Raw genomic sequence first — 23,916 nt, 5'->3', positions numbered from 1 at the left:
CGTGATATTTTGAAATATTCAAAATAAATTCGTGTTAACGCGATGAAGAGGAAACAGTCCGAAACAGTCGATGTTAATCGATGTCTTTTGATTGACGTCGATTTATGTCATTTGAGGTCACTTGGTTAAAGGGATTAATGGCAGTTTCTTACTACATATATACAAGAATTGAAGACAAAAAATATCCATCTGGCTATATGTTTCTTTTGATGAGAAATCGCTGCTGCAAATAGACGAATGAACGATATGACGTAGTTAAAACAGTTGTAAATTGATAACGAAGACATTTACTTCGTCTTTGTCTGATTATAACTTGAAAATGTTGACAAAATTGACGAATATATGAATAATCCGCTCGAATTTCCATTTTGAGAAGCCGGATTTTAGTATTCGGACTTCGGACTACGTGCATGTATATTACACGTATGCAGACACCATCAAATTCGATTAAAGTAAGTGTCTGTATTGACATAATTACTGTTACATCGAGGTTAATCAAAGATACAACTTCTAAATCAATTAAACACTCACGTACATGTAAATTTACTTAGTTTACTGATAATTCGTCGAAATTATGTTTTTCTGTTAAATAAAGATTGTTTCTTTCGTATAAATCTCCATTTTTTTCATGTAAAAAGCAAGTACGAGATTAGTCGAATGGTGTCTGTCGCGTGGAGATGCCTGCGGATATAAATCTTGAACTTCTGCAGGTAGAGAAACACATACCTTGGTAGCTCCGAAGGTATGAGATAAATTGACAAACGGGACGTTTGGGGTTTATTTTGGACAGCTCGATAGAGCAATTGTCGTGGTAAAATCGGTAAAACATTTCTTCTATGCTCTAAGCTAGTTTCTGGTCAATTTTCGATCGTCCCTTAGTCGAATTGAATGCATGGAAGCCTAGTTCCAAATATTGATGAATCTGAGACGGTACTAGTGATAGCTGACTCCACAAGCTTGCACTTCTCCGAAGATACGAGATAAATCGATAATCTGGGTGTCTACAGTCGACCCCAGTGTTCGCGAGTCGTGCAGGTGCTGCAAATACTGCTCTAAGTGGGATTATCCTAGACACTTCGGAAGATCAATCACCGCGGCGATATAGGTAAAACCTTTCTTGTATTGTCCAAGTTTCTGGTCAAATCTGGATGGTCTATAAATCGAATTGCTCTCTTTTGTATTGAATCCAGTTTGCTGATGGTATACATGGAAGCCTAGGTCCAAAAATTGATGAATCTGAGACGGTATTAGTGATAGCTGAATCCACAAGCTTGCACTTCTCCGAAGATACGAGATAAATCGATAATCTGGGTGTCTACAGTCGACCCCAGTGTTCGCGAGTCGTGCAGGTGCTGCAAATACTGCTCTAAGTGGGATTATCCTAGACACTTCGGAAGATCAATCACCGCGGCGATATAGGTAAAACCTTTCTTGTATTGTCCAAGTTTCTGGTCAAATCTGGATGGTCTATAAATCGAATTGCTCTCTTTTGTATTGAATCCAGTTTGCTGATGGTATACATGGAAGCCTAGGTCCAAAAATTGATGAATCTGAGACGGTATTAGTGATAGCTGAATCCACAAGCTTGCACTTCTCCGAAGATACGAGATAAATCGATAATCTGGGTGTCTACAGTCGACCCCAGTGTTCGCGAGTCGTGCAGGTGCTGCAAATACTGCTCTAAGTGGGATTATCCTAGACACTTCGGAAGATCAATCACCGCGGCGATATAGGTAAAACCTTTCTTGTATTGTCCAAGTTTCTGGTCAAATCTGGATGGTCTATAAATCGAATTGCTCTCTTTTGTATTGAATCCAGTTTGCTGATGGTATACATGGAAGCCTAGGTCCAAAAATTGATGAATCTGAGACGGTATTAGTGATAGCTGAATCCACAAGCTTGCACTTCTCCGAAGATACGAGATAAATCGATAATCTGGGTGTCTACAGTCGACCCCAGTGTTCGCGAGTCGTGCAGGTGCTGCAAATACTGCTCTAAGTGGGATTATCCTAGACACTTCGGAAGATCAATCACCGCGGCGATATAGGTAAAACCTTTCTTGTATTGTCCAAGTTTCTGGTCAAATCTGGATGGTCTATAAATCGAATTGCTCTCTTTTGTATTGAATCCAGTTTGCTGATGGTATACATGGAAGCCTAGGTCCAAAAATTGATGAATCTGAGACGGTATTAGTGATAGCTGAATCCACAAGCTTGCACTTCTCCGAAGATACGAGATAAATCGATAATCTGGGTGTCTACAGTCGACCCCAGTGTTCGCGAGTCGTGCAGGTGCTGCAAATACTGCTCTAAGTGGGATTATCCTAGACACTTCGGAAGATCAATCACCGCGGCGATATAGGTAAAACCTTTCTTGTATTGTCCAAGTTTCTGGTCAAATCTGGATGGTCTATAAATCGAATTGCTCTCTTTTGTATTGAATCCAGTTTGCTGATGGTATACATGGAAGCCTAGTTCCAAAAATTGATGAATCTGAGACGGTATTAGTGATAGCTGAATCCACAAGCTTGCACTTCTCCGAAGATACGAGATAAATCGATAATCTGGGTGTCTACAGTCGACCCCAGTGTTCGCGAGTCGTGCAGGTGCTGCAAATACTGCTCTAAGTGGGATTATCCTAGACAGTTCGGAAGATCAATCACCGCGGCGATATAGGTAAAACCTTTCTTGTATTGTCCAAGTTTCTGGTCAAATCTGGATGGTCTATAAATCGAATTGCTCTCTTTTGTATTGAATCCAGTTTGCTGATGGTATACATGGAAGCCTAGGTCCAAAAATTGATGAATCTGAGACGGTATTAGTGATAGCTGAATCCACAAGCTTGCACTTCTCCGAAGATACGAGATAAATCGATAATCTGGGTGTCTACAGTCGACCCCAGTGTTCGCGAGTCGTGCAGGTGCTGCAAATACTGCTCTAAGTGGGATTATCCTAGACACTTCGGAAGATCAATCACCGCGGCGATATAGGTAAAACCTTTCTTGTATTGTCCAAGTTTCTGGTCAAATCTGGATGGTCTATAAATCGAATTGCTCTCTTTTGTATTGAATCTAGTTTGCTGAGGGTATACATGGAAGCCTAGGTCCAAAAATTGATGAATCTGAGACGGTATTAGTGATAGCTGAATCCACAAGCTTGCACTTCTCCGAAGATACGAGATAAATCGATAATCTGGGTGTCTACACTCGACCCCAGTGTTCGCGAGTCGTGCAGGTGCTGCAAATACTGCTCTAAGTGGGATTATCCTAGACACTTCGGAAGATCAATCACCGCGGCGATATAGGTAAAACCTTTCTTGTATTGTCCAAGTTTCTGGTCAAATCTGGATGGTCTATAAATCGAATTGCTCTCTTTTGTATTGAATCCAGTTTGCTGATGGTATACATGGAAGCCTAGGTCCAAAAATTGATGAATCTGAGACGGTATTAGTGATAGCTGAATCCACAAGCTTGCACTTCTCCGAAGATACGAGATAAATCGATAATCTGGGTGTCTACAGTCGACCCCAGTGTTCGCGAGTCGTGCAGGTGCTGCAAATACTGCTCTAAGTGGGATTATCCTAGACACTTCGGAAGATCAATCACCGCGGCGATATAGGTAAAACCTTTCTTGTATTGTCCAAGTTTCTGGTCAAATCTGGATGGTCTATAAATCGAATTGCTCTCTTTTGTATTGAATCTAGTTTGCTGAGGGTATACATGGAAGCCTAGGTCCAAAAATTGATGAATCTGAGACGGTATTAGTGAGAGCTGACTCAAATCTGGATCGTCTTTAAGTCGAATTTATTCTCTTTTGTATTGGCCTAAGCTGCAAGTTTTTGTGGAGTGGCATTAGCTAATTCGACCATGTAAACTTTTCCAAGAGATATTGCTACCAATTTCAATACCGATTGGACGAATTTGCGTTTCTGGTGATGTTTTATGTCCAGACCGACCAAATCCCGAGTTGCAGTACCAACAGCCACTTCAGAATGTCTTCAATATCGGTATTGATGGTGGTGATTGGTTAATTTAAATAGAACGAACATATTTTGATATTTCTTTGGAAATTCTTAGGTCATAGGTCATTTTGATTTTATTCTACAACATATATAGTTTTAAAATTTGCTTTATCTAGTTAATATTTTATGTTTTCCGAAAAACTGTTGTTTTTCAATTTAGTTTTCATGAACAGCAACAAATAAAAGAGGACGGGAAACTAAGCTTTCTAATAATTTTTCACGTTCACTAAAACAAAGCCTACTTATAAAGTAATGGGAGGAAACTTTTTGATGTGAAATTTCACCGGAAAAATTTCCATTTCCTTCTCGAATGGCAATTTTCATAATGGTGAATAATGAAGAAAATCGAAACGACGTAATATTTGCTAATCATATTCTTATTATAGACTGTTTTCGTTCAAATTTGTACGAAAATAAATTTAAATATTTGTATCGTTAAATTTACAACAAAGAAAACAGATAAAGAAAATGTAATTACTAAAAATTACATCGTCTCTAACTCCCACTTTATATTTGCATTCTTTAAGGGTAGTTTCAGATTTTCAAATTCTTTTGGTTCCATTTCAAAATTTTCCTGGAGAAAAGATTTCCTCCAATTTTTTCTCTGAATATAATAGTGCCCAATTCTAAATCTTCTTGATTTTAGATTTCTTCCGTTTCAAAATTTGTTTTTTAATAGAAAGAACTAAAGAAAACTCTAAACTTCAAATTTTATCTAGCTTTCAAAAATTATTAAAAAAACTAATTTTGAAACAGAGGAAATTTGAAATCAAGAAGATTTAAGGTCTAAGAAATTGAATTAATAATTTTATTATTTTTTTTTTAATGGATTTAATAATATTTTTGACTTGTTTTGTCCAGTGTATTAGAAATAGTTTGAACTCGATTTTTTTTGTATTTTAAAAGATATTTTTTTGAATATGAATCTCATTTCTTGGATAGTTTCATTTTACGAACGTATCTTAGTCACAAATTTTTGGAAATCTTGCAAAATGTTCCTTATTAGAATAAAATTCTATTTTGATTTTATTTCGATATTCATGATTAAGGTCAGTGTCGATATCATATTTTGATAAAGATTTAAATCTAATCGAAACGTCAAATTTTATCTTTTTTCCAAAATTTATTAAAAAAAACTAATTTTGAAACAGAGGAAATTTGAAATCAAGAAGATTTAAGGTCTAAGAAATTGAATTAATAATTTTATTATTTTTTTTTTAATGGATTTAATAATATTTTTGACTTGTTTTGTCCAGTGTATTAGAAATAGTTTGAACTCGATTTTTTTTGTATTTTAAAAGATATTTTTTTGAATATGAATCTCATTTCTTGGATAGTTTCATTTTACGAACGTATCTTAGTCACAAATTTTTGGAAATCTTGCAAAATGTTCCTTATTAGAATAAAATTCTATTTTGATTTTATTTCGATATTCATGATTAAGGTCAGTGTCGATATCATATTTTGATAAAGATTTAAATCTAATCGGAACGTCAAATTTTATCTTTTTTCCAAAATTTATTAAAAAAAACTAATTTTGAAACAGAGGAAATTTGAAATCAAGAAGATTTAAGGTCTAAGAAATTGAATTAATAATTTTATTATTTTTTTTTAAATGGATTTAATAGTATTTTTGACTTTTTTTTGTCCAGTGTATTAGAAATAGTTTGAGCTAGATCTAACTCGATTTTTTTTGTATTTTAAAAGATATTTTTTTGAATATGAATCTCATTTCTTGGATAGTTTCATTTTACGAACGTATCTTAGTCACAAATTTTTGGAAATCCTGCAAAATGTTCCTTATTAGAATAAAATTCTATTTTGATTTTATTTCGACATTCATGATTAAGGTCAGTGTCGATATCATATTTTGATAAAGATTTAAATCTAATCGGAACGTCAAATTTTATCTTTTTTCCAAAATTTATTAAAAGAAACTAATTTTGAAACAGAGGAAATTTGAAATCAAGAAGATTTAAGGTCTAAGAAATTGAATTAATAATTTTATTATTTTTTTTTAAATGGATTTAATAGTATTTTTGACTTTTTTTTGTCCAGTGTATTAGAAATAGTTTGAGCTAGATCTAACTCGATTTTTTTTGTATTTTAAAAGATATTTTTTTGAATATGAATCTCATTTCTTGGATAGTTTCATTTTACGAACGTATCTTAGTCACAAATTTTTGGAAATCTTGCAAAATGTTCCTTATTAGAATAAAATTCTATTTTGATTTTATTTCGATATTCATGATTAAGGTCAGTGTCGATATCATATTTTGATAAAGATTTAAATCTAATCGGAACGTCAAATTTTATCTTTTTTCCAAAATTTATTAAAAAAAACTAATTTTGAAACAGAGGAAATTTGAAATCAAGAAGATTTAAGGTCTAAGAAATTGAATTAATAATTTTATTATTTTTTTTTAAATGGATTTAATAGTATTTTTGACTTTTTTTTGTCCAGTGTATTAGAAATAGTTTGAGCTAGATCTAACTCGATTTTTTTTGTATTTTAAAAGATATTTTTTTGAATATGAATCTCATTTCTTGGATAGTTTCATTTTACGAACGTATCTTAGTCACAAATTTTTGGAAATCCTGCAAAATGTTCCTTATTAGAATAAAATTCTATTTTGATTTTATTTCGACATTCATGATTAAGGTCAGTGTCGATATCATATTTTGATAAAGATTTAAATCTAATCGGAACGTCAAATTTTATCTTTTTTCCAAAATTTATTAAAAGAAACTAATTTTGAAACAGAGGAAATTTGAAATCAAGAAGATTTAAGGTCTAAGAAATTGAATTAATAATTTTATTATTTTTTTTAAATGGATTTAATAGTATTTTTGACTTTTTTTTGTCCAGTGTATTAGAAATAGTTTGAGCTAGATCTAACTCGATTTTTTTTGTATTTTAAAAGATATTTTTTTGAATATGAATCTCATTTCTTGGATAGTTTCATTTTACGAACGTATCTTAGTCACAAATTTTTGGAAATCTTGCAAAATGTTCCTTATTAGAATAAAACTCTATTTTGATTTTATTTCGATATTCATGATTAAGGTCAGTGTCGATATCATATTTTGATAAAGATTTAAATCTAATCGGAACGTCAAATTTTATCTTTTTTCCAAAATTTATTAAAAGAAACTAATTTTGAAACAGAGGAAATTTGAAATCAAGAAGATTTAAGGTCTAAGAAATTGAATTAATAATTTTATTATTTTTTTTTAAATGGATTTAATAGTATTTTTGACTTTTTTTTGTCCAGTGTATTAGAAATAGTTTGAGCTAGATCTAACTCGATTTTTTTTGTATTTTAAAAGATATTTTTTTGAATATGAATCTCATTTCTTGGATAGTTTCATTTTACGAACGTATCTTAGTCACAAATTTTTGGAAATCTTGCAAAATGTTCCTTATTAGAATAAAACTCTATTTTGATTTTATTTCGATATTCATGATTAAGGTCAGTGTCGATATCATATTTTGATAAAGATTTAAATCTAATCGGAACGTCAAATTTTATCTTTTTTCCAAAATTTATTAAAAGAAACTAATTTTGAAACAGAGGAAATTTGAAATCAAGAAGATTTAAGGTCTAAGAAATTGAATTAATAATTTTATTATTTTTTTTTAAATGGATTTAATAGTATTTTTGACTTTTTTTTGTCCAGTGTATTAGAAATAGTTTGAGCTAGATCTAACTCGATTTTTTTTGTATTTTAAAAGATATTTTTTTGAATATGAATCTCATTTCTTGGATAGTTTCATTTTACGAACGTATCTTAGTCACAAATTTTTGGAAATCTTGCAAAATGTTCCTTATTAGAATAAAATTCTATTTTGATTTTATTTCGATATTCATGATTAAGGTCAGTGTCGATATCATATTTTGATAAAGATTTAAATCTAATCGGAACGTCAAATTTTATCTTTTTTCCAAAATTTATTAAAAAAAACTAATTTTGAAACAGAGGAAATTTGAAATCAAGAAGATTTAAGGTCTAAGAAATTGAATTAATAATTTTATTATTTTTTTTTAAATGGATTTAATAGTATTTTTGACTTTTTTTTGTCCAGTGTATTAGAAATAGTTTGAGCTAGATCTAACTCGATTTTTTTTGTATTTTAAAAGATATTTTTTTGAATATGAATCTCATTTCTTGGATAGTTTCATTTTACGAACGTATCTTAGTCACAAATTTTTGGAAATCCTGCAAAATGTTCCTTATTAGAATAAAATTCTATTTTGATTTTATTTCGACATTCATGATTAAGGTCAGTGTCGATATCATATTTTGATAAAGATTTAAATCTAATCGGAACGTCAAATTTTATCTTTTTTCCAAAATTTATTAAAAGAAACTAATTTTGAAACAGAGGAAATTTGAAATCAAGAAGATTTAAGGTCTAAGAAATTGAATTAATAATTTTATTATTTTTTTTTAAATGGATTTAATAGTATTTTTGACTTTTTTTTGTCCAGTGTATTAGAAATAGTTTGAGCTAGATCTAACTCGATTTTTTTTGTATTTTAAAAGATATTTTTTTGAATATGAATCTCATTTCTTGGATAGTTTCATTTTACGAACGTATCTTAGTCACAAATTTTTGGAAATCTTGCAAAATGTTCCTTATTAGAATAAAACTCTATTTTGATTTTATTTCGATATTCATGATTAAGGTCAGTGTCGATATCATATTTTGATAAAGATTTAAATCTAATCGGAACGTCAAATTTTATCTTTTTTCCAAAATTTATTAAAAGAAACTAATTTTGAAACAGAGGAAATTTGAAATCAAGAAGATTTAAGGTCTAAGAAATTGAATTAATAATTTTATTATTTTTTTTTTAAATGGATTTAATAGTATTTTTGACTTTTTTTTGTCCAGTGTATTAGAAATAGTTTGAGCTAGATCTAACTCGATTTTTTTTGTATTTTAAAAGATATTTTTTTGAATATGAATCTCATTTCTTGGATAGTTTCATTTTACGAACGTATCTTAGACACAAATTTTTGAAAATCTTGCAAAATGTTCCTTATTAGAATAAAATTCTATTTTGATTTTATTTCGACATTCATGATTAAGGTCAGTGTCGATATCATATTTTGATAAAGATTTAAATCTAATCGGAACGTCAAATTTTATCTTTTTTCCAAAATTTATTAAAAGAAACTAATTTTGAAAGAGAGGAAATTTGAAATCAAGAAGATTTAAGGTCTAAGAAATTGAATTAATAATTTTATTATTTTTTTTTAAATGGATTTAATAGTATTTTTGACTTTTTTTTGTCCAGTGTATTAGAAATAGTTTGAGCTAGATCTAACTCGATTTTTTTTGTATTTTAAAAGATATTTTTTTGAATATGAATCTCATTTCTTGGATAGTTTCATTTTACGAACGTATCTTAGTCACAAATTTTTGGAAATCTTGCAAAATGTTCCTTATTAGAATAAAATTCTATTTTGATTTTATTTCGATATTCATGATTAAGGTCAGTGTCGATATCATATTTTGATAAAGATTTAAATCTAATCGGAACGTCAAATTTTATCTTTTTTCCAAAATTTATTAAAAAAACTAATTTTGAAACAGAGGAAATTTGAAATCAAGAAGATTTAAGGTCTAAGAAATTGAATTAATAATTTTATTATTTTTTTTTAAATAGATTTAATAGTATTTTTGACTTTTTTTTTGTCCAGTGTATCAGAAATAGTTTGAGCTAGATCTAACTCGATTTTTTTTGTATTTTAAAAGATATTTTTTTGAATATGAATCTCATTTCTTGGATAGTTTCATTTTACGAAGGTATCTTAGACACAAATTTTTGAAAATCTTGCAAAATGTTCCTTATTAGAATAAAATTCTATTTTGATTTTATTTCGATATTCATGATTAAGGTCAGTGTCGATATCATATTTTGATAAAGATTTAAATCTAATCGAATCGTCAAATTTTATCTTTTTTCCAAAATTTATCAAAAAAAACTAATTTTGAAACAGAAAATACTTAAAATCAAGAATATTTTGAAACATAAACATATCGAAAGGTCTAAGAAATTGAAGAAATATTTTTATTATATTATTTTTTTGAGAAAACAGATTTAATAGTATTTTTAACGTTTGTTTCTTTTATTTTTTTAGTGTATTATCTTAGAAATAGTATGAGCTAGAGCTCACTCGATTTTTTTTTTGTATTTTAAAAGATATTTTTCATTTTACGAACGTATCTCGGAGACTAATTTTTGAAAATCTTCTGTCTTGTTTAGTAATTTAAGCAGAATCTGTGAAAATCTTTTTTTCTGTATTTAACTAAAACTTCCACACCGTTTTTCGTAAATCTTAATAAGCAATTTCGAATAAATCTTCCATCTTGTTGTATGACGCACTTTAGCTGATGGCAATTTTGAAACTGGTACGAATGAAAAGCATAATTTTCCTCGAAGACAGGTAAGTTGGTTTTGAAATTTATGTCTTATATCCCGCACATTAGATTGTGAAACATGTATATCTGTTCCAGACAGGAAACACCTTTGCTTTGATCCCCATTCTCTCTGTTTCTCTTGGCTTTACCAGATTTAGTGACAAGATCGCGTAGCTACCGGCGGCGGTACAAAGATAAACACCATTCCCACGTCCTATGGTTTACACGAATCTACAGGAAATTGTTTTATTAAAAGGTCAAATGATCTAATCGCATGTTTCATTTCATTTGCTCAAGAAAACTGTAAAAATTAAACACTTTTTTCCACACATTAAATATTTTGTCGTCTCGTTTCATCTTCATGATTCCGCGCTCATAAAATTTCCGATTTCTATTAACAAAAAATTGAATTAGATGCGATCGAAGGTCATCGTCATTTATGAAACTTTTATCAATCGAAAAATTCATCGAAACATCGAAATAAATGGTAATCAGATGGTACTAGATCAAGTTTGTATGGTGGATGTGGTGTCACTTCCCAGCCAAGCTCCAATAGTTTCCCACTAGTTTTTTTTTTTGTTTGTTTTTCAACTCTCAATTCGTTTTAAAGCGTTTATCTTTCTTTCTTTCTTCGTCTTGGTCATCATCAACTTCTAGTTAACCGAATAAAACGTCGGTCAACTTCGAGGGAATTTTTAATGACAATTCTGACTGATAGTAACTAGTATCGTGTGGCAAAATCAAAGTACTTTGTTGAGATGTTTTATATACGGAGACGATGTTTTAACTGAAACATCGTCGTCGAATTTCAATTCCCCGCATCAGCTTTAATCCCTTTTATCAAATTGAAACAATTCATGTGAGAAAGACAAAGACGCTCAAACAAACACACATATACGGTACACGTAGAGATCTAATAGAAGACAAACTGAGAGCAATTTTGTCCTAGTAAAATCGCGTATCTCATAAATCCCTTTAAACACATGTCTTCTCTGCATAAACTACCTCGGGAGCGACCTCACCGGCTTTATTGCCTACGAAACGTAACCTGAATCGTTTAATCAGTGCAGGGTATTAAAAATAATTGTATAATAGATATACGAGGAGATTATTTATCTATATTCTTTTGTACGAGGGTTGAAGGCGTCTTTGTCTCATTGCCCGATTTATTGTCTAATGACTTTTTCCGTCAAACTGTCAAACGAAAAATGAGAGTTTCATCCACCTCAGGAAGCTGATGATGATTTGGTTTGACGATGTCAGCTTCGGAGTGGAAAAACTTACCAAGCAACCCTCGTATACGTAAACTGTTTTTAATATTATTTTTTTTTTTTTTTTAATCGAACTATAAAAGTATATAGAAGGTTCTAATTTAGTATTACAACGTCGTCGTGTATAGTTTTATTATCAAATATCAATTTTTTTTAATTCAAAATTGAAAATATTCCAAGACAATTTGAATTTAATACATTTATATGTAGATTACCTTCAGTTCCATTTAGCAAGATCTGTATTTCTAGGCAGATTGGATTGATTGTCCATCGAGATTTCTAAAATTCGGTAAACTTCTAAATAAACCGTCAGTCCACGTGGACTCATCATCTTCACTGTACACCAATGAAAAGATCGAATCGTAAACAAAAATCCATTTCTATTGGTCGAAGCAATTTCTTTGAAATATTTCTACTAGACAGTCTTCGATAAACAGTGGCGTCGCTTGATAAGATTTGTTTAATTTATAAATTTATTTAAATAATTGAAATATTGAGTTTTTTAGAGCGTGCAGTAGAGTGAACCAAGCAAATTTTAATGACCTTCATGGATTAGTTTGAAATTTTGACAGGAGCTCAAAAATTATGTAAATAACAAACTTGATTTGGTGTCAATGTATGCTTCTACCCCAGGGGTGAATGCCGCCCTTACTCAGGGGGTGGAAATTTAAAATTTTAAAAAAAATCGATATAGAATTTAATTTTATGAAGAAAATGTGGAATAGAGTTTTTTATTTAACTCAATAATTTCTGAGTTATTCGCGATTGATTGAATTAAAGAAAAAACCACGTTTTTCAACATTTTTTCACAAAAAACTGGAAAATTACGCATTTTCTGGAAAAAATTATTCTTATCGAAGTTGAAGCTTATAAAAAAACAATGAAATTAGTGAGTTTACATTAATTTTTTTAAATATTTAGCAACTTATGAGTCACTGAAAAACAATTTTTTGTTTTTCGTAAATTTAAGCTCGAATAACGGAAAAACGATCAATTTTTCATAAAAAATTGTGATGAACATTTTTAAAGTACTTTCTTAGACCTTTAAAATGACCTTTTACAAAACCGACTAGCTTTAAAATTAAGCGAGTTATGACGAAAATAAGTTGAGTAACTCGAATTTGAAAAACAAAACCACGTTTTTCGACATTTTTTCACGAAAAACACGAAAATTACGCATTTTCTGAAAAAAATTATTCCTATCGAAATTGAAGCTTATAAAAAACAATGAAATTAGTGAGTTTAAATTAAATTTTTTTAAATATTTAGCAACTTATGAGTCACTGAAAAACAATTTTTTGTTTTTCGTAAATTTAAGCTCGAATAACGGAAAAACGATCAATTTTCCACAAAATATTGTAATAAACATTCTTAAAGTACTTTTTCAGACCTTTAAAATGACCTTTTACAAAACCGACTAGCTTTAAAATTAAGCGAGTTATGATGAAAATAAGTTAAGTAACTCGAATTTGAAAAAACAAAAAATGTCGGTAAATTTGACACCTTGTTCGACAAAATTGAAATTAATCGTAGCCCATGTAAAATTATCTTTTTTTAACTTCTAGCAACACGTTCCAGAAGTTTGAACGGTTTGGAACACGTCTATTTTGAAAAAAAATGTTTAATATAAAATTTTTTAATGGGCGATTGAAGTGTAAATTTAATAATAAAGATTTAGATACACAAACACAGCAAGTTATTTTAAACATATTCGAATGTTTAAAAAAGGAAAATTTTCAGCAATCTGATAATCCAATCATAATAAGAATTGTTAAATTAACTAGAGTGGACTATCCTGTTAGTTTTAAGACCAAAATACAATATAACAAACAAGAAATAATTTTTTTTAATATTAATCGTTTTGTATACAATTTTTTTCATCACGATGGTACGAGAAACATAGAAGAAGATCTGCGTCTATTGGATTATCGCAGACTGCAATTCAATGTTTCATTAAAATGAACAAAAAAACTGATTTTGTTCATCTGGCAAACCGTCCTATTTCTGTAATTATTTGACGTCGTAAAGTTTGAGCGATTCAATGATGTAGTTAGTCGCTTCGTAGTTTTCATCAACCGCAGTTTATATTCGCAAATTTCAAACATGTATAAACCAAATCGTAATTTACGATTTACCGATTCGAAAAGTAATTAGAGTTGTTTCAATTCAACGTTAAATAAGAGAACTCGAGATTCGTTTCCCCCCCAATGTATTCCATCTCTAATGTGTAATCGATAAACTGTCAGATTTCCTTTCGGGACGCTTGTAATTTATGTAAAAAGCATTTAACGCCTTCGGGTAGTCTTCCCAGTAATCTCTTCTATAAAGTGTGAAACAATGAAGTGTTTTATTTGTTATTTATTAATGTTGTTTAGTTGTTTGCGCTAGATATAGATATATCTTCATTATTGATCACGAAACGTTTAATATATTTATCTAAATACATTAATATACAACGAAAAATGGGGAGTTTTAGTAAAAAGATTTATTTAAATTAAATTTCCTTACTATGACATCAGTCAAACAATGCTCAAAGTTCGTAGTTTTGGTTCAGTTTGATTAACCTTCTAGTTTTGTTAAAGTACACAGTTTAAACAACCTTTTCGTTAATTAAATCTGATCTCTATAAGATTTCGTATATTTTTTAACGTTTTTTTTTGTTTCAGAAAGATGAAATTCTTGAATATTTTCATTCTCGCATCTTTAGCGCTGAAAGGTAAGTCGTAAACTCATTAAATAAAAACTGTAACGAAAAAAAAACTGACATCGCAGCCCGTACAGTCTTTTATGCGAATATACAGATCGGATGTTTGTGTTCTGGATTGGTTGCACTCCAATAAAGGCTAATTTTCTTGTTGTCGTGTCCATTATGAAGGTTCAACGTTGGTAAACGCTGGAAAGCGTTCGATCTTCTAGTTTATGAAGTCAAGGTTTTGACCAGCATCCTTCGGCTTCAATTTTTGGACCAACTGCATTTTGTGAATATGCATCCCTAAATATTTGAATAAAATGCGAACTGTGCACGTTTAAAGCTCTTCTTCTTCTTCCTCTTTCAGTATTACCAGGTCCTGTTCAATCCTGTACGTTTGGCCCTCTTCTTGGATCTTCCTCAACTCCAGCTCTCGTACCACCTTTTTGGTGGTCTGCGTGTGTTCGTTCTCTGAGTTTTAGCTCTGGTATTCTTTATACGTGATCCCTCCAGAATCTTAAAGCAATAAACGAATTAAGCTCGTCAAGAATAGTATCAGAGTTTTCGACTGTTTTACAAGACCTTGCACGCTCGGATTTCGGTTTATCCAGTGTTGATTCGGTATCTTCGATCTCGTCTGCACATTTTCCAATTAGTAGGATGCCTGGTGCAACGACTAACCAAATACCAGTCCATCGATTGACATATCTTCGAATAGCTGCGTTCAAGCAATAAACAATAAAACGTAGTCTTTCTTTTGAGACATCTTGTATAAAAAAATACTGTTATATGAACAAATCTAAGACATATGGTATTTATTTTTGAAGATGGGTCAGTTAAAATAACTTACTTATAATACAAAAACTTCAGAAGATAGTTTTAAGAAATATAAACGTCCCTCGTTGGTACTGCTTATATAGTGACATCTATCGGGAGAATTTTCACGAAATTATGAACGAAGATTTCACGAATCTGTGAATTATCTGCTCTGAACAACGACGATTCAATAAAAATAATGTTTTATCAAAATATAAAGACTAAAACAAGTCGAAATGTTGAATTTTCATCTGCGAATCCGTGAATTATCTGCTCTGAACAACGACGATTCAATAAAAAGAATGTTTTATCAAAATATAAAGACTAAAACAAGTCGAAATGTTGAATTTTCATCTGCGAATCCGTGAATTATCTGCTCTGAACAACGACGATTCAATAAAAAGAATGTTTTATCAAAATATGAAGACTAAAACAAGTCGAAATGTTGAATTTTCATCTGCGAATCCGTGAATTATCTGCTCTGAACAACGACGATTCAATAAAAAAATGTTTTATCAAAATATAAAGACTAAAACAAGTCGAAATGTTGAATTTTCATCCGAGAATCCGTGAATTATCTGCTCCGAACAACGACGATTCAATAAAAAGAATGTTTTATCAAAATATAAAGATTAAAACAAGTCGAAATGTTGAATTTTCATCTGCGAATCCGTGAATTATCTGCTCTGAACAATCCTCTATCCAATTTTTCATATTTTTTTCTTGTGGCCATTATTTTTTCGGTTTAGAGTGGTATATATGAAATTAGCTGCGGTGATTGTGACGGAAAGTATATTGGGCAAACTAAGAGATCCGTAATTGTCAGGTTTTAGAAACACATAGATCATTTAAAATAAGTGCGAACCGGATAATCGAGTATTGCCAGTCTAAATCATGACATAAATATGATGTAAGAGAGAAAAATTCTTCTATAGTTTAGTAGGTTTTCCCTCTGGAGTTAAATTTCGCGGGAGAAGGTGTATTGGCGGGAAAATTTAGTATAAAACAAGTAATTCAAATTATGTAGTTGGTGTAGTGGTGGTTTAAACAGTGTATTCAGTATGAATATCGCTAATATTTAAAAAATTCCAACTTAGTAAATAATTGATATGTTAATTTTTCAAGGATTCTTCGTTTTTATCGCCATTATTCCAATTACGAAGTTTTCTCGGTTATTTTCTTGGAGTTTTCCTTGAACAAACACAGTTATCAATGATTTATCAGACGACTACGTTCCAACTTTTATCAAGGCGCGGCGGAGTATAAAACAAAAGTTTCCTTCTGTGTAATAAAGACACTTCTAATAGGATTCCTCGAAAATACCAACACCGATAGTAAATATATTCGTTTAATGATACAACATAGACTCTATAAAATCGAATTAACGCGATAAATAATTTTAAAAATGGTCCTTCGAGCCGGATTTTCGACCTCGGAATACGAAATTGGGTGTGTGTTGTTTGCAGATGTCGAGAAGGGATTTATTACATTTTCAATGACTAATAATAAACGACTATCCCTTATGAAAATTAATGGATATTTAGTTGCTAATAGAATCTCATTGAGTATTCAGAATATTGAATGGCACTTTACGGCTAAAGCTATTTATCACAAGTTGGCAATCCTGTAGGTCAATCGTTGCTACTAATGTCGCCGATATCCGGTTCCTCTCTCTCTATATATATAATCCATAAATTTATACTACATAAATTGGTTTATAGTCTAGTTATAATGCGGGAATGAATATTTCATCTATCAATTGGATTTGGAATATTGTATTATTCACAGAGGTTATTATTTCATCTTCTGTTTCTGTATGCCGTTACTAGAACTACCGTGGACAGTGTATCATGATGGGGGTTTCTAATTTTGATCATTTTTTCTTCAAAATAGTATCTCCTCTTATCAAAAAGCATTTTTCTACAGATATTTAGCAGAATCTGAATTGAATTTTTTTCTAGTTTCGCAGCAAAGTTCCCCTTTGAAATTTTATAAATTTAGGTTATGTAAGTCGCTTAGTATGATCGCGAAAAAGTTGTCGTATTTTTTCTATGATAGTGTCAACATTTCTCTTTCGAATTTCTTGTATTACAACGTTGCCATATCACAACTGTAGATACTATGAATTTATATAGTTTTAGTCTTCAAAAATAAAGTATCCCAATTTCAACCCTGTATATTTTATACAAATATGAAACTGGAAAATTCTAATGTATGCAGTTAACTAGACACAAGCTTTAGCAATCGATTCTTGTCAAAAATAAATCGATATCTCGAATGGTTTCGAAAATATGGAATTTTTTATACAAGTATGTCAAATTTTTGGATTTTTTTAGGTAATAATTGAAATATAACATGAATTTTTCATAATTTTTAGCGTATAATACCTTTTTTCAGGGCAACTGATATGTTTTTTGAACTCCTCGTACTAAAAAATATCATTTTACAGGAATTTTTCAAAATCTGAAGCTAGTTTTTCATATATTTTCAAAACAAAGGATTTCCTTTTCAAATATGGAGTTTTAACTCGTATCTTCCAACTTTTTATTATATAACTCGCTTTGTATAATAATTAGAGGGCTGTTGTTTTTTTTTATAATATTTTCAACATTTCTTTTTCAATTTTCTTGTATTACAACGTTGCCATATCACAACTGTAGATACTATGAATTTATACAGTTTTATTCCTCAAAAATAAAGTATCCCAATTTCAACCCTGTATATTTCTTACAAATATGAAACTGGAAAATTCTAATATATTCAGTTAACTAGACACAAGCTTTAGCAATCGATTCTTGTCAAAAATAAATCGATATCTCGAATTGATTCGAAAATATGGAATTTTTTATACAAGTATGTCAAATTTTTGGATTTTTTTAGGTAATAATTGAAATATAACATGAATTTTTCATAATTTTTAGCGTATAATACCTTTTTTCAGGGCAACTGATATGTTTTTTGAACTCCTCGTACTAAAAAATATCATTTTACAGGAATTTTTCAAAATCTGAAGCTAGTTTTTCATATATTTTCAAAACAAAGGGTTTCCTTTTCAAATATGGAGTTTTAACTCGTATCTTCTAACTTTTTATTATATAACTCGCTTTGTATAATAATTAGAGGGTTGTTGTTTTTTTTTTATAATATTTTCAACATTTCTTTTTCAATTTTCTTGTATTACAACGTTGCCATTAAACAACTGTAGATACTATGAATTTATACAGTTTTATTCCTCAAAAATAAAGTATCCCAATTTCAACCCTGTATATTTCTTACAAATATGAAACTGGAAAATTCTAATATATTCAGTTAACTAGACACAAGCTTTAGCAATCGATTCTTGTCAAAAATAAATCGATATCTCGAATTGATTCGAAAATATGGAATTTTTTATACAAGTATGTCAAATTTTTGGATTTTTTTAGGTAATAATTGAAATATAACATGAATTTTTCATAATTTTTAGCGTATAATACCTTTTTTCAGGGCAACTGATATGTTTTTTGAACTCCTCGTACTAAAAAATATCATTTTACAGGAATTTTTCAAAATCTGAAGCTAGTTTTTCATATATTTTCAAAACAAAGGGTTTCCTTTTCAAATATGGAGTTTTAACTCGTATCTTCTAACTTTTTATTATATAACTCGCTTTGTATAATAACTAGAGGGCTGTTGTTTTTTTTTATAATATTTTCAACATTTCTTTTTCAATTTTCTTGTATTACAACGTTGCCATATCACAACTGTAGATACTATGAATTTATACAGTTTTATTCCTCAAAAATAAAGTATCCCAATTTCAACCCTGTATATTTCTTACAAATATGAAACTGGAAAATTCTAATTTATGCAGTTAACTAGACACAAGCTTTAGCAATCGATTCTTGTCAAAAATAAATCGATATCTCGAATTGATTCGAAAATATGGAATTTTTTATACAAGTATGTCAAATTTTCTTTCAAATTCCTGGAATTTTTTTAGATAATAATTGAAATATAACATCTTCATAGCGTAATTACGCAAAAAATTATGTCATATTATATAGTTATGTCAGAAAAATCTAAAAATCATGTTTGTTTTCCAATCAAATAGTATAGTTTTCCGGAAAATTCAATTTTCATTAATTTTTATCAATTTTTTACGTATAGTACCTTTTTTCAGGGCAACTGATATGTTTTTTGAACTCCTCGTACTAAAAAATATCATTTTACAGGAATTTTTCAAAATCTGAAGCTAGTTTTTCATATATTTTCAAAACAAAGGGTTTCCTTTTCAAATATGGAGTTTTAACTCGTATCTTCTAACTTTTTATTATATAACTCGCTTTGTATAATAATTAGAGGGCTGTTGTTTTTTTTTATAATATTTTCAACATTTCTTTTTCAATTTTCTTGTATTACAACGTTGCCATATCACAACTGTAGATACTATGAATTTATACAGTTTTATTCCTCAAAAATAAAGTATCCCAATTTCAACCCTGTATATTTCTTACAAATATGAAACTGGAAAATTCTAATTTATGCAGTTAACTAGACACAAGCTTTAGCAATCGATTCTTGTCAAAAATAAATCGATATCTCGAATGGTTTCGAAAATATGGAATTTTTTATACAAGTATGTCAAATTTTTGGATTTTTTTAGGTAATAATTGAAATATAACATGAATTTTTCATAATTTTTAGCGTATAATACCTTTTTTCAGGGCAACTGATATGTTTTTTGAACTCCTCGTACTAAAAAATATCATTTTACAGGAATTTTTCAAAATCTGAAGCTAGTTTTTCATATATTTTCAAAACAAAGGGTTTCCTTTTCAAATATGGAGTTTTAACTCGTATCTTCTAACTTTTTATTATATAACTCGCTTTGTATAATAACTAGAGGGCTGTTGTTTTTTTTTATAATATTTTCAACATTTCTTTTTCAATTTTCTTGTATTACAACGTTGCCATATCACAACTGTAGATACTATGAATTTATACAGTTTTATTCCTCAAAAATAAAGTATCCCAATTTCAACCCTGTATATTTCTTACAAATATGAAACTGGAAAATTCTAATTTATGCAGTTAACTAGACACAAGCTTTAGCAATCGATTCTTGTCAAAAATAAATCGATATCTCGAATTGATTCGAAAATATGGAATTTTTTATACAAGTATGTCAAATTTTCTTTCAAATTCCTGGAATTTTTTTAGATAATAATTGAAATATAACATCTTCATAGCGTAATTACGCAAAAAATTATGTCATATTATATAGTTATGTCAGAAAAATCTAAAAATCATGTTTGTTTTCCAATCAAATAGTATAGTTTTCCGGAAAATTCAATTTTCATTAATTTTTATCAATTTTTTACGTATAGTACCTTTTTTCAGGGCAACTGATATGTTTTTTGAACTCCTCGTACTAAAAAATATCATTTTACAGGAATTTTTCAAAATCTGAAGCTAGTTTTTCATATATTTTCAAAACAAAGGGTTTCCTTTTCAAATATGGAGTTTTAACTCGTATCTTCTAACTTTTTATTATATAACTCGCTTTGTATAATAATTAGAGGGCTGTTGTTTTTTTTTATAATATTTTCAACATTTCTTTTTCAATTTTCTTGTATTACAACGTTGCCATATCACAACTGTAGATACTATGAATTTATACAGTTTTATTCCTCAAAAATAAAGTATCCCAATTTCAACCCTGTATATTTCTTACAAATATGAAACTGGAAAATTCTAATTTATGCAGTTAACTAGACACAAGCTTTAGCAATCGATTCTTGTCAAAAATAAATCGATATCTCGAATTGATTCGAAAATATGGAATTTTTTATACAAGCATGTCAAATTTTTTTTTCAAGTTTCTGCATTTTTTGACGTGATAGTTTATATCGAAAGTATGCAATAAAAATCCAATTTACATGAATTTTCTCCAATTTTTCGCCTATTCTAATTTCTTTTCGAATAACTGACACCTTTTTGAAAATCATTAATGACAAACGGTGCATATAACTTTAATTCTATGACATTAACTTCAGATATACTATTTTTTGAAAATTACTTTTTTTCTAACGCGCAAAACTCGAAATATGTATAAACCTCAATCCACTAATGAGCCAGCTTAATACCTCGTTTTATCATCATCATTAAAGAGCCACCCATTTGCTGTGTTAACGTCTTCGAACGTAAAACGCGCTCGTAAAGAAAAAAAAAATACGAACGCTTCCCCATATCCTTCCAAGGATTATTACTACGATTGGAATTTCCCGGCTTCAATTACTGAACTACCAGCATTTGCTTCTTAATCTTTGTGATAATTACACATCATGTAAACTTAGACTGTATCATTTCAAACAGTATTATTTGTCTTTGTAATAAAAAACATCAGAAAGTTATAGTATCAAGTAAAGATTTAGAACGTAATATTCAATAAATGACGATATTTCAGGTTAGAAACTCTCTCTACATTCATTTATATGCTCCGAGGTATTCACTATTCAGAAACTTTATCTACATACTAGTAAATGCAAAATACTACCGTTTATATCATTGAAAAACAACCTTTGAAGTCAGTAAAGAGATTAACTCAATAGTTTTGAGAAGATAATGAAGCATCAACTTTCCTTCAACGACTCAAAGATGTAAATAAGTTTTTATGCAACATCTCTAGATGTAAATAACTATTCAAACGTTAATAAATTGTTTTTAAAACGTAAAATTATTCGATGGTATGTTGGAAAACATTAATCAAGGATTTTGATAAAAAAAACATGTTAAACCAACAGGTAATATTGTGTAACACCTTCGTTTTCACATATCACGTTTCTTACCTTGGTGTTTTTACGGGTTAGTTCCTTGATATGTTCCCTGTAGTCCCAAAGGTTCTTGGATTAGGTATTTTGATGCCCGCCATCAAACCTAAGGTTCATCCGAATCACCAAACGTGTGTTCCGCTTGAGGATCTTCCGCAGCAGTCTCGTTGCTTGCACTTTCTATTTCAATAGGAGGTTCATTCTTGTTCCTTCAGTGTGTTCCTTGGAGGTCCTGGCACCATCTTTGTTCCCCTCATTTTCCTTTAGACCGCGAACTGTTTTTTCCCAAACCTGGTGTACCTTAATGAGCTGACCATTACTTTCGTCCTTCAGAATCAGGACTTTCCATTGTGGGATGTATGCTTTCTTTTCCCGTACACGTAGTTAACTCGACCTCCGTCCAGCGCGCGAGTTTTAATACCTTCGGCCGTAAACTCTCAGCCGACTGTGGTGCTTCCCAGTCGACCAGAATTAGTCCCGTACAAAAGTGGATGCTCCTGTATTGAATCTTCATCTCTCCCATCCAGAGAACATCTCGAACACTAGTGCCTCCTCAACCGAAGTTTGCTCGTCCGCGCTAAGAACATCCTTGGCTGAATAGCAATTCTAACGAGCTTGGTGTAAGCGCCCTTTTGGATTTTGGGCTGGGATAGTCTCAACTCTGTTCCTCTTTGAACCTGGGGTTCAAAGTGTTTATGTTTCACTACTATTGGATCTATGCTTTAATGCTTCGGATCTAGCTTCCTCAGGTGGTAGCACATTGTTGAGGTAGCGCAGATATCATCGGCAACCACGCCTCAGAGGGTTATTTCTGCCTCCTGGTTATCCAGCATCCTCCAAGATAAGGATCATCATTTGAGTTGTTTTTGTTGTGTGCTCTATCTGTTTTTTTTTTTCATTTCTTTTATTTATCACTGTGGTTGTATCCACGAGTGGTTAGAGAAAGATTGGTCCATTCCAGCAGAGCCCCACATGCCGGAGTAAGGTCTGGATATAGTTGGGCGCGATCGGGTGTCCCTGGGGAATCGTTCTAAACAGCAATCACCCTGATACCATTCATCCGATGTCTTCCTACTCGAATTTGGGGGATGTTTATCGACCTCATGATCTAGATCAGCTAAATCCTTTCAACCGGTTATCTTCATTTTCATGGGTCATAAGTCTGAGAAGAAAATGGCAGATGGATTTAGTTTATTTATTGTGTTTTGTTTGTCTTATAGAAATTTTTCATGCAAATTTAGAAATAGAAATAGCGGAAACCAAAAGATAATTGATGTATGTTTACAAACATGTGGAAACATCTATGAATTATCTAGTTGCAGAGCTAGAAAGAAATATTAAAAAATTTTGAATCGACCAATAAATCGCTCGTGAAAAAAAGAATCATGACGTCGCAACAAATGACAATAAAAAGTAGAAAAGGCCGATGTTATTGCAACCATAAACCAAAAGTGATTTAGGAGATCAATAAATACGAATTTAGAAGAGGAAATCGGAGGTGGAGTAGGCCATAAATCATATTAGAAAAGCGGGAAGGAAACGTAATTATTCATAATGTCGACATCATCTATCGCTTTTGCACCGTTAAGCCAGGAAAAAAGTTGGTAGAAACGATCTACCAACAAAAAAATCTACAATTTCAGCTATTCAAATAGATAGCGTGTAATATATGACACGATTGAGCTTAGGTATACTTTAACTTCTTTTTATTTGAAGGTATGTAAAAAAATATAAAAGAAATCGAGCCCCAAATCTGTTATACGTGGGTCAGTTTTGAAGTAGCGTTTATAATAACCATTAGCAAGACAAGAGTAGTGAATTTAACTAGTTGCGTATCCTCAGTAAGTCTAAAAATCAAAGCGTTGCTAGAAAACA

The 23,916-nt window shown here is 30.5% G+C and overlaps 1 protein-coding gene across 3 annotated transcripts in view; it reads left to right on the top strand.

Annotated features, from left to right (window-relative positions):
* The window catches only part of LOC130898001 (cadherin-87A), a 178,957-nt gene that overhangs the window by 109,613 nt on the left and 45,428 nt on the right, over nucleotides 1–23,916 (top strand). For all 3 annotated transcript variants that reach the window (XM_057807016.1, XM_057807019.1, XM_057807018.1), the window contains exon 3: nucleotides 14,391–14,440. In XM_057807016.1, the coding sequence (XP_057662999.1) occupies nucleotides 14,395–14,440 (46 nt within the window). In that variant the 5' untranslated portion in view covers nucleotides 14,391–14,394. The remainder of the gene's footprint in view (nucleotides 1–14,390; nucleotides 14,441–23,916) is intronic.

This window comes from Diorhabda carinulata, chromosome 9 (genome assembly GCF_026250575.1).
Source record: "Diorhabda carinulata isolate Delta chromosome 9, icDioCari1.1, whole genome shotgun sequence".
Classification (NCBI taxonomy): domain Eukaryota; kingdom Metazoa; phylum Arthropoda; class Insecta; order Coleoptera; family Chrysomelidae; genus Diorhabda; species Diorhabda carinulata.
This window is presented reverse-complemented; position numbering and strand designations above follow the sequence as displayed.